The 15016-nt window shown below is 37.9% G+C and overlaps 1 protein-coding gene across 11 annotated transcripts in view; it reads right to left on the minus strand.

Moving 5' to 3' along the window:
- The window catches only part of SVIL (supervillin), a 137005-nt gene that overhangs the window by 25634 nt on the left and 96355 nt on the right, over positions 1-15016 (minus strand). For all 11 annotated transcript variants that reach the window (XM_080579932.1, XM_080579926.1, XM_080579925.1 and 8 more), the window contains 3 exons: positions 13386-13872; positions 11710-11929; positions 6069-6198 (listed from right to left, as the gene is read on the minus strand). In XM_080579932.1, the coding sequence (XP_080436058.1) occupies positions 6069-6198; positions 11710-11929; positions 13386-13872 (837 nt within the window). The remainder of the gene's footprint in view (positions 1-6068; positions 6199-11709; positions 11930-13385; positions 13873-15016) is intronic.

Genomic DNA, 15016 nt, shown 5'->3' on the forward strand with positions numbered 1-15016 from the left:
CATGGGAAGACTGCTGTAAGACAATCAATAAAGAATCAAAGCACAGTTGCATAATTAATGCCGTTCCACATGGCATTATGGAAAACAGGTTTAATCAAAATGGTAAGTTTGATGAGATCAAGTATGATTAAATATGTTAACACGGTTACCTCTGATTTCTTTAATATATTTGACTTAATCACAGATGACATTCGGAGCTTTTTTTGAGCAATATAAAAATATCACTGCAGCTTGCAGACTAAATACTAGTTAACTGACAGAAAAAATACTTCTAAACAGGACATGGCCATGCAGCGATCCGATTCATCCCAACCCTGACCAGTATGGTTTCATGCACGTGGAAAAAAAATCAGTTCTGCTGAGAAGAACCTCGGGATGTCACCAACGCACAGAAGAGAAGGGTGGGCGATAAAGACGAAGAAAAAATAATCACACAGATTTAAAAAAGGTTATGAGAAAAACCTGGTAACCCAGGCTTTAAAGAGCACTATCAGCTGAAAAGAGAATCAAGGAAAAAAAACCAGCCATTTAGAAATACAGAAGATGAGGAAAAACATGGAGCAGTAGTTCTGAACAGATAATTAAATGAAAAAGGGATTACATACAACGGTAGCTAAGAACCGGTATCATCTGCCATTACTGTACAAATAAGAATACCGAGGAAAGGAAGAAGATGGTGATTCTCCATACTGGGATCTTTACTGAAATAACTCATCCCATTTCCAGCATCTACTCTTCTATCCAGGATCCCAATAGTTTTGGAAGGCTTTAGAAAAGATCTGAAATAATTTTTCAAGATTTGAAAAAAAAAATTCTACCTCATATTAAATCAGATTGCAGTGCATTTTCCATGTTTGGACAGTCAGGAATAAAGACCACATATTTAAAGGCCACATAGTCTGAGGGAGAGTTATAGACTTGATGTAAGAACAGCTAGATAAAGGGATTACTTTTCTTGCACTGCTTGCCTGGGCTGGTTGATGACACTGGTCTCTTCCAGCACTGCAACACATTTCTTGTGAGTATGCACAGGGCTCCCCTGTTTCTGCAGCATGAATTCGTGCTAAGGAAGGGCCCGCATCTAGGCAATGCTCCATTTTGTACCCTAGGATTTTCTAGTCTAAGTAGTGCCACGTCGGGTCACAAGAACACAATTCACAGTGGTCTTTGAGCCTGCCTTATATTTTTAAGCTTCTTTTCTTTTCTATTTCTATTTCATAAACACAGGAAATACAAGTATTGACAGTTTTCTATGTTGAGGTCTGTGCTGGCCCCTAGCTGGAGGAGTCCAAACCAAAAATGGACACTAAAAATGTATTTTTCGAAGTGGGAATCCATTTAAAACCAGTGTTATATTTTGTTATATAAATTATATAAAATTATATATAATTATAATTATAATATATATAATTTATATATAATTATATAAATTATATAAAAGAAGTATGTATTTGCCTTTTAATACAAATAACTTCTCTGCTTTGGGGGCAACTGATCCTCATTTAAGATAAATGAGGTGAACAGCCATTGAAGGACTTTCTCTCTCCGCAGACTGTTGAGGGGATATTAAGTTATTAAGTTAGATGATACATCTACCTTCTTGATATATAGAGCTGGTGAACTCCATCATGACAAAATGAATAGGTCATCTTAAGTCAAATAGTAATAAAGCTATATTAAATTCAGAGCTTACAGAGTAGAGGTAACAATAATGACTTTCATTTGCTAGCCCAAAATTTAATTTTTGATTAAAAAAAAATAATCGGAGTAAACATCCCCAGAAACTTCTATGAAGGTGAATGTGGAAATGGTAAATATCAGTAGTCAAAATATTTTAACATTATTTCAGTAGTATCTACCATAATCATCATCCTCTGTTCTAGCAGTGAGTAACTAACTGTTCCTTGGGTTCATTACCATTACCCACGCTAGCCAGAGTGCTCCTGACATGCGACACATGCTGTATTTTGGCGGGGGGAATTGAGAACAGAGTGGATTCCTGGTCGTACTGCCACCACAGATCTGAGCTGGGAGGCAAGGCAATAAAGCAGGATTAGATTTGCATAGATCTATCAAGACCTTCCACTGAACTCTCCTTGTTTTCTTGTGTACAGCTTGCTTCTTTGCCCACTCCTGCCACGTTTCTTTAAAGCAGCATTTATCAAGCTGGTTAATCAACTAAGAGGATTATTAATTCCCTATGTAAAAAGAAAAAAAAAGTCAAAATGTGTTTACTTGATATTGTTGAGCATTTAAACTGTGCAGACTTTTGCTCACCTGATTAATAGGTAGAAAAGGATGAAATTTATGGACAGCGGGTATAACAGGAGAGTAAGTAGAAGCGTATACAGGTTCCTATGACAAGGACAGAAGCAAAGTAAAGGAATTAGAAAAGAAGTGGACTGCCAGAGATGAAGATGGGGGAAAACACACACATTTTCCCCAGGATCTTGAGGTGGAGTAAATCTCAATCGTTTAACCTTCTAGAAGCATTTTCCCTATTGAAAAGCCAGAGACCAAAAAATATTTTCATAACACAACAGCATGTTTACCAAAGCCAATCCATGCAAGAATTAAAGATGTTAGTAACAACATCACTACAAGTCAACACAACACTAAACAGCCCAGTCAGGAGATATGCATTTTGTATGCTGGTAATCTTTGTCACTCTGCTTTCATGCACCAATAAAGTGATGAACCATGTCAGCCATGATGGGAACAATTCTGCTGCATGTTTAATCAACCAACAAGCCACCTATGTTCAGGACAAAAGGAAAGAACATTTACTAAAACTGAGATACTCAAAAACCATCTGGAGGCAACTACTAAGCCCATGGCGCTTAGCAAAGGTGAGTTTACCATTCTAAACAAAGCCAACAAATAACCCCTGCCTCAGAGCTGGGCTTACCCAAAGCTGATTAAGACATGGCTTTAACAACGATAATTCTTCTTCCCTTCTCTAGGTTAAAGCAAACACAGAACATTGCACAGCATGGGACAACTGCAGCTCGTTAGAGTGGCCCAAAATGAAGCCTAGCCATTAAAGCTCCAGCTTTGATTAGAACTGGGTACAAGCACTTGGTGGCTGCCGAATCTGAAATGGAGAAAACTCTTACCACAGGAGGAGACTAATATTTTGCCTAAAGGTCACTTTTTAAAGGCCTACCCCCTTTGAGATTTTTATACACTTCATCTCTGAGTAATCTGGAATTGACTGCTCCGTTCTGGCCTTTAACACCAGTACTGAGCTGCAATACAAGCTTGCCATAAGAATTAAGTGCATTCAAATGTCATTCACTGCTTCAGTGCTACTGCAGTGCAGCTGGTAATCCCATTAATCAGGGACACCGTTAAAATGGCCAACTATAAAACAGGAATGTTCATTCCAGTAAGTCTCACTGTTTTGATACTAAGGAAAGACTTTAAAGTTAGTTATGTTTTCTACATAGAGAAAAAAAAATACCAAATCCAAAATATTTTTCCAAAATAAAATGGATTCTTTTCTTTGCTAAGACATTCCACAGCCTACAGTTGTTCCCCTGATGATAGAGCAATTCTTTAAATTGTCCAAGTATGTTTTAGCGTACATGTAAGTCTCACATCTTCCAACAAATTTTCCTCCTATATGCAGCAATCATTAAAACAGATGCTGGACCTCCATGTAAATCTCAACTTTTTTTTCCCCCTAAGTCTGTATCTCTTTGAGTTAATTCCTTATTCTACTTTTTTTTTTTCCCATGTTAAGTTGCTCTGTCAGCTTTTCCATGAATTTTATGACTTTTCTACAGTTTAGCCTACATATAAATGATTATAGTACCTTTAGAGAGATATCTCAACATGAATACACTGTGAAGAAGCATTTTGACTAGAAGTGATCAAACAGCACTATTTAAAGTAACTATTTTAGTAATATTAATCTTTCAACTTTTGTTGATTACAAGAAATCTAAATGTACTCTGATAACTTCTATTTTATATAGCTATGCTTCAATAATTAAACCTCTAGAACGAGTTAAACAACCTTTCTAAAGGCAAAAAAAATCTAAAAAGGTGAGCTTGACCGCATTAAGAACAGTGACATACCACAACTAGAAAAACTTCCGTCATGCCCTGCTGGTTAACAATAATGCCTGAAGTGTACACACTCTTGCTGCCAACGCATGACTGGCATGTGTGGAAATTGTATTTTAACTAGCTCAAAACACAGTAGTCAATTCGGATCCTGCACTTTTATTGCAAATTCAGCAACAGCAAGCAGTAAGATTCTTAAGTACATTGTAGTCTCAAAGCTCTTCTACAAGTAGGTACTTAGTGGCATGCTGCTTTGTGGTCCTCACAGGGTAATAGCCACCACACTGAAGAATTATAGATAGTAATATTTCCAGATGTAAGGACATCTGACAGTGATGTGTTGGAAGCAGTGTGGTCAACTTGGACAAAGCTTTACATTATTTGTCACGAACATAATGAATCAGCATCACAAATATCAATATGGTTGTGTGTCTGACAAGACTACTGACATTTTTTTCTTATATATCCAAGATTCCACCCACATTTTGGCAGAAGTGCAAAAATCCTCTGGCTCAGGCTCTAAATGGCCAAGAGCTAACATGAACCAACACAGTGGGTGACCCTGTGTCACAGAAGCTCCCACTGCTAGCACTGTCACATCAAAGCTCGTACCCTTCAAGCACTTCATGCTCTCTTACTTTAAAAGCCTAACTTGTGCTGTGCTGAGCGATGTTGCTGCACATGGTAACACAACAGGGAGGATATGGGGGCCAGGGAGTAAAAAGAGAGAACAAAGGTTTCATCTCTGCCTAAATCTTGGCAGTTACTTAAAGCTTTTTCTCAGCCCCATTGTCTTCAGCTACAGAACATTTGTAATCTGATCTCAACAGTTGTCATTTTGGAAACTAGCCTGTTAAAAATGTGACCACAATTTTGCTTTCCTCAGTGAAACTATTTGTGCTTTAGGACATCTTCAAACTAGCAACTAAATTTGTGAGCAAGTCCACACAGCAAATAGAAAACAAAGCCCATAGACCAAACTGTAAAGATCAGTTTTGTTGATTTTCTGTACAGTTAACAGACAACCATTGATGAGCTGCAAGTTGAGGCACAGATTTATCCCCAATAAGAACAGACTGTAACAACACTTTTTTGTAATATACTGATGGAAGAAGGAGTCTTTTTATTGTTTGCTTACCTATACTATTCAATAGAAGCAGTATTTTCACAACTAAATGATTAGATCCCAAGATTATTGTTCCCAGTGGTAAAATTTATAATATAAATTTTATCTTCACTTGTCCTCTGTGGAAATATTCCTTGAAAACTTAACTGCTTTTGGAACAGCCATTTTATCTAACACTGTCATTTCTGAAATACTAGACTCAGTAGAGAAGCGAATCTACATTAGTTGGAACTGGGAATCCATTCTTGAAGTAAATCTCTCAGTAATCCATCCATACCTTTCTACCCATCTCCTGCTCTACTCATGAACACGGACAAGACAGATAAAATCCTTGTCCAGGAGGTTCTGGCTATCCACAAACACCAAAGATCATGCAAGACAATCAAAGGCCGAACGACTCACGAATGCTCTGATACCTGCATTTCCTTAGTGCTTCTAGGATCCAAAATTATCACTCAAAATAAGCACATGCACAGAGACAACACACCTTTAGGAACATTAAATTCTTCCAAGGTCACCCTTACTAAAGAAAACGCTTCAAGTCTTAAGCCAGTTTTTCATACATTGGTGCGTGTGTAGGAAAATCTTAATCATTATACCTGTAAACATTCCAGAAGCCTTACAGGCCCACTTACTGCTCCACAATCTGCTGATGTAAAGGCATTCTAACCAATATTGTATGCACCAAGACAGTGAAGGCATTCTCGTTTAAAGAGCTCTCATGTTGGGAGAATTGTTTTTTAAACATGCCTTTAAACAAAAGAAGTAGCAAGAGCTAGTAGCTAATATTAGGCATGCCTGTCTTGTTGGATGCATCATCAAAGCTGAAGCAATTCAAGCAATATGTTTTTTCAATAAAAGGATAGAATTACCTTCTTCAACAGCTGCTCAACTTCTTGCATTTGTGCACTACGATCCGTGGCAGACACTTTTGCATACTCTTGCTTTTTGCTGAGCCTGCTCTTCCAGTCCTCTTCACCACTCTTCTTCAGCAATGCCAGCCTAGAAGAAAAAACATGCCAACATAGTATCTTTAAACAATATACCTCCTATTATCCTTAGAAACTACCCTTAGTACCTCACTAATGATGCATTCAAGAAAATCTGAAATTAAGTTTTCTAGCTAACCATAGTTATTTACATTTCATACACATATACAAAGCTCACCAACGAACAACAAGCCTTTACTGAACATGTCGAATGGGAATCATCTGACAAAACACAGACATCTAAGGCAGGCACTCCAGTTAATTTGTAGTCAGTGCAAATTGCCAATACAGTCAAGGGAGGCCAGAATATAATGAAGATCACCCTGAAGTAGACATATAAACAGGTTAGATGAATCACTGCTTTCTTCCCCTCCTTGTCGATAAGGCACAGAGATTGACTAGCTCTGCTATGGATGCTTATGCTTTAGATATCCAAAGTTAATGAGAAGAATCCTATCACTGATGTTTATTATAGTCATTTAATAAAAAATTATTTCCTTTAAAACCCAAGAAGGAAGAGGTTTATTAAGAGCAGGCAGCCATCAATTAGGTCTCATCAGGCACATCAAACGATAACTTTGCAGTTAATGCTTAGACTACAACTCTGATGACTGAAGTTACTATCAGACTGCTAGGGATCATTTAGGGATCTCCTTATTCATTTCAGGCATTGCTGTCATCAGTAGTACCAATGCACTAACAACTTGGTGCTATGATACTACAGCTGTGAAACCCATCTGTAAGATTCAACTGGTTTAAAGGAAGCCTTATATTTAAAATGTAGATTACCATTAATCTCAATTAAGCAGGATCTTGTAAAAGTACTGTTTTCTAATCTTAAGTAAAATTCTGAATGCAGCACAAATGGATGCTGACTGGCCCAGTGGGCACAGCATGTAGATTTGTTTTGCTGGAATTAGAACCTATCAGTCCATACAAACTCTGAGGTGATTAGTTTTGGGGTCATGGGAAATCAGTTTGGAATATAAGGTCCACAGAGACATGATCTTCAGTTTACCTCCCTCAGAAACTAATATTTGAATTGATATATGAATTTGAATTAATATATAAATTTTCTAGCTTTTAGAAATCATTCTTAGCATGCCTTAAAATGTGTATCTGTAGCAATTATGTAAACAGTTGCGCTGGTCCACTAAATCATTTTTATTTTAGTTGAGTTGTTAAATTTTGTTATATAACTTTTATTAATCTAGGGCATATCAGTAAGGATTATACCAAGACCCTTAACCCTATTAATATTTGCACAGGTTCAGTAGGCTGGCAACTTATTTCCATCACAAGATACGGAGATGTGTTTTCAGAGATGTGATTACTGTCCAAGTTTTGTCCTGAAACTACGAAAAGGAAGAGATAGGGCTGTTTCAGGCAGTTGCTTCCTGCAAAAATCCAGGGAGTGTAACTGTGCTACTGACTACCTCAAGGAAACCCAATTGGTCCTAAGGCAGTCAGCTGAGAAAAACTGAGAATGCAGAAGACAGTAAATCCAAAGAATACAATGGCAATAAGAATGCTAGTGTTCAAGAAAAGGTGGCTAGTGTTATTTCCTCTCTTTCTCTTCCTGCCCATGCAGGCAGCGCTGGCAGGCTTCACATTGCCTGGCTGCTTCGTACCTAACAGCACTGCATGGATAGGGGTGAAGAGGACTCAGGATAAAGAGTTGAGGCCATGGTCATTGCTTCCAGCACGTATACAAGATTTCACTGCCCAGAACTTATCTTCTGGAGTATGTCCATGCATGTGTGAAACTGTGGAGGAGACCAAGATCGGACTGAATTGCCACCACGCTGCTGAATTATCTTCAATAGTCACGTTCTCTCAGGTCAGCTTTGCTTAGAAAGGATCTGCACTAATTGAAGCTGGAAGGCGTTTTGGTCAGCTTTAGCCTAAAATGGGTTTGTTTTTAAAAATGTCCATAGCTGCACAGCATAGCAGGCAGAAAAGATCTGCCCTGTTTTTGACCCTGCAGTTTGACATTACTGCAGCGTATTTGCCCTAGACCTTTGGCCCAAACAGCTTGGCAGATCAGAAAGGGAAAATCTCTAATTCTGAGACTGTTTCTGTGTCTCTGGAGACTGTTCTCTTCTTCGTCGTAAGGATGGATTCATCCTCCACTTGTATATGCAATGAAAGAACTCGTTCCTACAGTAAGGTCATATGTCTGTCTGCCTCAAGCGATTAAATAACACCTTTAAAGAGATAGGCATGCCCAGCATGCCCTTGAAAACTTCACTGCTGCACAAAACCTAAAGCTATGTATTTGTCTCGAACCATGGAAACAGCAATAAATACAGACCACCTTGACTCAGCAGCCTTTGGAGGGCATCCTCTCGTATAAATAAAGATGCAAGAAATGCTGAATTGGATCACCCAAGCAGGCCCACCAGATCAGTAGCTTTAGTCTGAGAGTATAGAGCAGCTGATTCTTTGGGAAGTTTGAAAAAAATTAAAAAATTGTGGTCTAACGTTTGGATTTATTTAAGGCCTGCTGCCTACTAGTTTCATTCCATCTCTAGTTTGATTCATTATTCACCTTCATAGTTCTTTTCATACAACTTCCTCCTTTGCATCCCAAAGTTCATTTTCCAATCTGAAAAATCAGTATTACACTGTTCTCGAAAGGAAAATCTTTACTATTTATCTGCCCATCTTTGTCAGCTTGCTTGCTGGTTTTTTTTTTCTTTTTTTTCTTTTTTTTTTTTTTTTACCTACTACTCAGGTACTCAGATAGAATGATCCAGAGGTGCTGGGATGGAGTCAAAGTAAAAGGTTTCACAGCTGAAGGAAAAATGTCAGATTAGTACTGAGGGGAAATACAAGCAAGATTCAAACAGTGGTTTTTCCTAAATAAGGAGCATTGTCTGAAAAGCCTTGGCAAAAGCCCAGGCAAAAATGAAAAAAAAAAAAAAAAAGACATCTTTCTTCTGTGGCAATATTTTAGTGTCTTTGCTGCTAGTGTCATCCATGAGATGACATGAACTGGACACGGGTTTGGCTTTCACATGGACTCCATTGCCTGTACTTGACCAGCTCTTTTTAGCTGCCTTTCAGCTGCCTGGAGGCCAATTTGAGTGCAATAACTACAGAAAGGAAGCCGATGGTCAAAGAGTTCATAAATTCACTATATATGTGTACTAGCCTCCAGAAGGTCTCATTCTGGCATCCATTCATCAAAAAAGATTGAAACTAAATTTTAGATTGGGCTTGTCCTGACAAGGACTGGATGAAGGCTGGAGGTCCACCAGCTACTTGTCTGTAGTTTTTGAAAATGGTGTTCATGGTGCACAGCTGACTTCTGAAGAGGAGCAGGCGGGGTGGCTTTTGAGAAACTCTGGTCTCCGTAAATGTACAAATGCAGGTAGCTACATGTAAATGACACTCTGTTCAAAGTCCTCCAAGACATTCCTCTTCCTGAAGGCCTCTCCCAAACTCCTAATTTGTCTGGCTGAATACAAGACAATTATAAAAAGGTTTCCAGCGCTTATATATAACACATCAGTGGATTGGCCCTGTCTGTCTAACAAAAACCACAGCCTACTATAAGATATGAGCCTTTGCTCCCTCTCACCTCCAAGTGTCATGTTTGCAGAAGAGAGGATAGGCGTATTTTCTTTCTTGAAAAATCATGGTTTTCATTCTTCCATAAAATATAGGTAATTTTGAAAATGCTAGGTATGCACTCACCCCACACGGATAATACTACTTCAGTGAAATAAGTCTTTGTGGAAAATCACTTTCATCCAGACCAACATGCATGCATCCTGCCCAAATATCATTACATCTGTGGAAAAGCTGTTCTTCCATAAGGTGAAAGAATGTCTGACACAGCCAGAAAAATCCACTGGATGGGAAGATGAAGTTAGTGAATGTAAAAAGGAAAGAAAACAATCCAACCCAAAAAAGCAAAGTGTAAAAGTTAATCTTTAGCAGAAATGTTCTTTGAGGTTTATGAATAGTTGGCATCAGATACAGTCAAGCAAAAGAAAAAAGAATACAACCAGTCTTTTTTTTTTTTTTTTTTTTTTTTTTTTTTTTTTTTTTTTTTACTTCTGGGCCAAGAAGTAGACTACTGCAGTATTTTGGAATGCTAAAACGTTTTGATAGCAGCTCTGCCATTTACAGATGTTTGCAGAATCAGAAGACACGAATTCCTGACAAGAGAACAGGTATTTTCTGGTGTTGGCTTTCATATTGAATAGACAGTCTTGGAGGCCCAACGAAAGCAATTCCTGATTGTGAGTGTGATTGACAGTCTGACAGGAACATCAGTTCTTCAAGAGACTAACTCAACTGAAGCATTAAATTTAGGACTGAAACAGCTGCTAATACTTGGATCTTCCCCCTCCCTCCAATCTCTTTTTCCCCACTAGGCTCAGGGAAGGTAGATCATTTACTACCCATAAACCAGAATTTACTGGATTTAAGTCTTATCTGTCCAGACAGTTGACATATTTGTAGAAGGATGAGGGATGAAAGGTTGCTTTAAAACAAACAAACAAAAAACCTGAAATGCTAAGTACATCTTTCAGAAAGGGGACTAAGACTGTTACAGCTGTTTTAGTCACTCTGCTCTCCTTATATTAAATAGATAACAGAGAGTGGGGATGCTAAAAATGAGGATGACTCACACACCTCCTAGAAATACATGAAGCATGCTTTGGTATCTTGTTGAAAAAAATGGGTTAGAGTACCGAATATCACACCCACGTCACAAAGTGATGGAATACTTTGACACAGTGAGAGTTCAATGAAGCAGCTACTTTGATTTATCAGTTCTACCTTCACTGCACAAAAACTGAAGTATGAATAAGCCTATTTGTCAACCTGAAGCAAACCATCATCATTTTACTCACTGGACTGCTACTGCAAGCATAGAATAATTAACATTTGATTTCATTTTTGAATGATCTTGGGCTGGAAAAAATGTTTCTAATAGTCCCACAAACCTGTCCAGCTTATTATCCTTTAAAATTCCTGAGTAAGTTCTCAGACATCAAAACAGAAACTATATATTTCTGAAGTAAAGTGGGAAATATCACAGTCTATCCCTGATTCTCTGTACTTGGCTTACTATAAAGAGACTATTTCCACAGAGCAACAATGAGACAGCTAATTAAAAAATAAAATAAATAATTAAAAAAACACATTATAACTGTTGTAACTGAAAACAGAACCTGATGAAATATATTGAGTAGAACAAATGTAACTAGAGTAAGTATTTTACTACTTTCATTTTCTGAAGCTTATTGATTATTCAGGTGGCTGTTTCAAAATCAGATCATCATGTTCTTTTCAACAGTAATTCTCATTCATCATGAGATGATAATGCTTTATAAGCATGTCAGTCAGATTAACTGCATGTTTCTGCTGTTAGTTTTTGACAGCTAATAGAGCCCAATAAACATGGCTTAGGTTTTTCAGAAACAGGCTTAAAGCTTCTTTTTATAATCATCACTCTAATAACTGTATTTATAGAGACCATTTCAATAAAGTGAAATTTAAGTACCTTTCCTTAATTGACATCGTTTTGCTGGAACTATCAAGGACATCTTCAGCTGCTTGTGTTTTATTCTCTCCAACAGAAAACATCTCACAGGAATTCTTATAAAATTTTCCTTCCAATTGTTCGGAGAGCTCCTGCAGTCTACAGGATGCCACAGCTGCAGTCTGTGAAACAGCCCTCGTTGCTGATGTGCTGGTGAATTCAGAAGTAGACTCAACATGGTCTGCCCGGTCAAAAGAAATGTGCTGAATTAGACTTGGTGCTATTCTCAAACTTATTTTACATTACCTACACTGAAGCAGTAGATCTGTTTTTTAATATTCAAATCACAGATCACATGCTATCCCAAAACAGAAAACAATTCTGGCTGAGCTAGCACAGAAAGATTAATTGTTCAATATTATCTGCTGAATAGACTCTCCCTTTTTGACTGAAGTTCACATGAAGCCACAGAGCTTCAGTGTTCAATACACAATCCTGAACTTCATATGGATGAGGCACAAATTGCTGCTCCTTTCATCATGCCAACAGGAATAAAAAAAAAAAGGTCAGATGAAAGAGAGAAGAGAACAAAGGATAGGGGAAGAGAAGCAAAATTTAAAGAAGAAATTAATTTACAGGTTAAGCATTTAATGCATAGGTATCATACTAGGAGAATAATTTAACATGTTTAATAATTTAATGAAGATCTTATTTTCTAGGTGGGTGTTAGGGACTTTTTTGTTGCTGTTTTCTTGAGCTGCAATTAAACCACAGGAAAAACTGCCTTAAGAAAAAATAAATGCACCATTAGAGCTATCCTGAAGGAAAGAGAAGTTATCTTCACTCTTCTTGAAATTTTACAAGCACAATACCCCCAATACACGACTGCTCCTGTTTTATTCCAGTCTCCGTCTCCTCTGTAGTCACAGAAAGCTAATTAGATAGAAGGGACACTGCTTTTGATGAATACAAGCAGAACTATACCTTCCTCCCTACATCCGTTTGGAGACCGTTTAAATTCAAAATGAATTAACTTCATGGGACAAAGAAAAAAATATTTCTAGCACTATAGGACACGTTGGTCCTGTACCCCCAACTTAAAACAGAAAACTGCTCTGGAATTACTCGGTTTATATTTTGTCACAACATTGAAGGGAAAATAATTTGAAGTGTTTCAAAAATTATATAGCTCTACTTGCTATATATGTACATATGTAGTTAAAATATAATATAGCTATATATGCAGAAGGTGGCAACAATTCAGAACAAATACTTGACCCAGAGCAACAAGTTCAGCTTGTTCAGTATTTTGGAGTGCAGAGGCACAGGCAGTAGAGGAAAAAAAAAATTTAACTTCAGTATATACTACCACTTCTTTAAAGGTAAGAAAATCTCAATAAAATTGAGCCATCTGTAAGGCCTGAAGAGTTACAAGAATAACTAAGAGAAAATTGTACTTGCAAAACTTAAGTTGTCACAACTTTTTCTCTACCTTTAAGCAGCGTTAAAAAGGAAAAACTGTCTTGATAATATTTGAAATGAAGATGTTTAAAAACTGAGAAACTCTGCTGTTTGCTGAACTAGACTACACCAACAGCAGGCATATACTGCACTTCTTTGCAAAGTCTTGGTTTGCTCATCACATTCCAAATCCATGTTTCCTTCAAAGGACTGGCCTTCTTTGGCTTCCAACTTACCTTGCATGCTAGTATCCATTTCCTTATGCTCAAGAGGCTGAAAAAGTGCTTGTGAACTAAACAGTTCCATGCTGCCCTTCCTCAGGAAGCTGTATGTTGATTCTTTATGGTAGTCCCCTGTTTTTTCAGGAACAGGATGTGTGGTTTCTTCCTCAAAGGAGCTGTACTTTCTAATTTCATTAGCCTCATGTGCCAGAAACCTCTTTCCCTCTTCTTCGTGCTTCTTTGATGATCTTTTGCTTTCTAGCACTTCTGATGAAGGCTGCCACTGTTCTGACTTCTGCATGTGTTTTCCTGAAGACTCTGAGTTTTCTGCTGAAGTGTGGAATCTCAAATCAGCTTTTGTGGCGGCACTCACGCTTCCATCTCTAGCTGGCTTCGCATGCAGGTCTCCGGCAAACAGTGCAGAAAGGGCAGAAGCCATTGTTGCAACTGATGTTGCAACTGCAGTTGGCAGGGGAGCAATTTTTCCACTTTCATTTTGCACCTATGGACAAACACATAAAAATAAAAAAGGACCTGAGAGCTCCAAAATCATCCATTCCCAAGAAAAGTCTATCATATAAGTTCTTCAGAGCAGAAGGTATGCTTCCACATGAATACAATGCTCTACAAATATACACTCATAACAGTTAGGGGGAGCAAGAATGCCCCATCATTTGGCTGCAAATGGGTGATTCCGCCCAGGGTAAAAATGACTGCATATGAACAGCAAAATCTTTAGCAATAGAGGGCAGGTGTGTAGCATGCAATATGACATTGTGTCGGAGCTCCATGAAAAGGTCCGTACTGACATGGTACTGCACAGCACCGGGAGAAGGAATTAGTTCAGGTTCCAGATGCCGGATGACATGCCATGTGCTCAGGCTAATCAACAGGACTAATTAGCTTTGGCACAGCTCTGCTCCGATATGGTTATGCAGCTTGCAGCTCCAGAGCAAGCTCAGCACCAGGAGAACGCTCCGTGCTGTCTTACATGGGGCACACATTCCTGCCACTTTTGCCACATAAATCACCTTCACACAGGACTGTTACTCTTAACAGTTTTTCAAATATCAAACATTTGCTGTCTCTGAGAAAAGTGTTTGTATCTAAGAATTACATATATATTTTTTAAGTCCAAATTTGCTTTGCCAGCCTCTACAGAGGAACAATTAACTTTCATTACTCGAACGTAATAATTTTATACAGTTTACTTAGAGACAGTTAAGATGCAAAATTTCCCTGAAATGGACAGCTTGAGTTTGTCTTCTCCAAAGGGGATAAAAGCCATGAAATAGTGACAAATATGCCTTTATACAAATCAGGAGATGTTTTTTGTTTGACTTTTTTGTTGTTTTCTTTAACTGCAGGGCTAGTGAACAGCATGCAAAAGGAATAGGCAAACTCACACCAGTAGGAGTAAGTCAACTAAAAACTTAAAAAGCACATGCAAATTCCATAAAGCACGGACAACGCACTCAAATATTAAACAAATCAGAAAGCTGAGCAAAGACTACTACACTAGCTCAAAGATTCCAAAGAAACATTAATAACATAGTTACCGGTTTACTCTTTTTCCATTGCATCTATTAGAATTAGAAATTTAGAGGAGATCAGCAAAGGGATTTCAGCTTCAATTACAAGATATT

The sequence above is a fragment of the Anser brachyrhynchus genome, assembly GCF_964034855.1.
Source record: "Anser brachyrhynchus genome assembly, chromosome: 2".
Classification (NCBI taxonomy): domain Eukaryota; kingdom Metazoa; phylum Chordata; class Aves; order Anseriformes; family Anatidae; genus Anser; species Anser brachyrhynchus.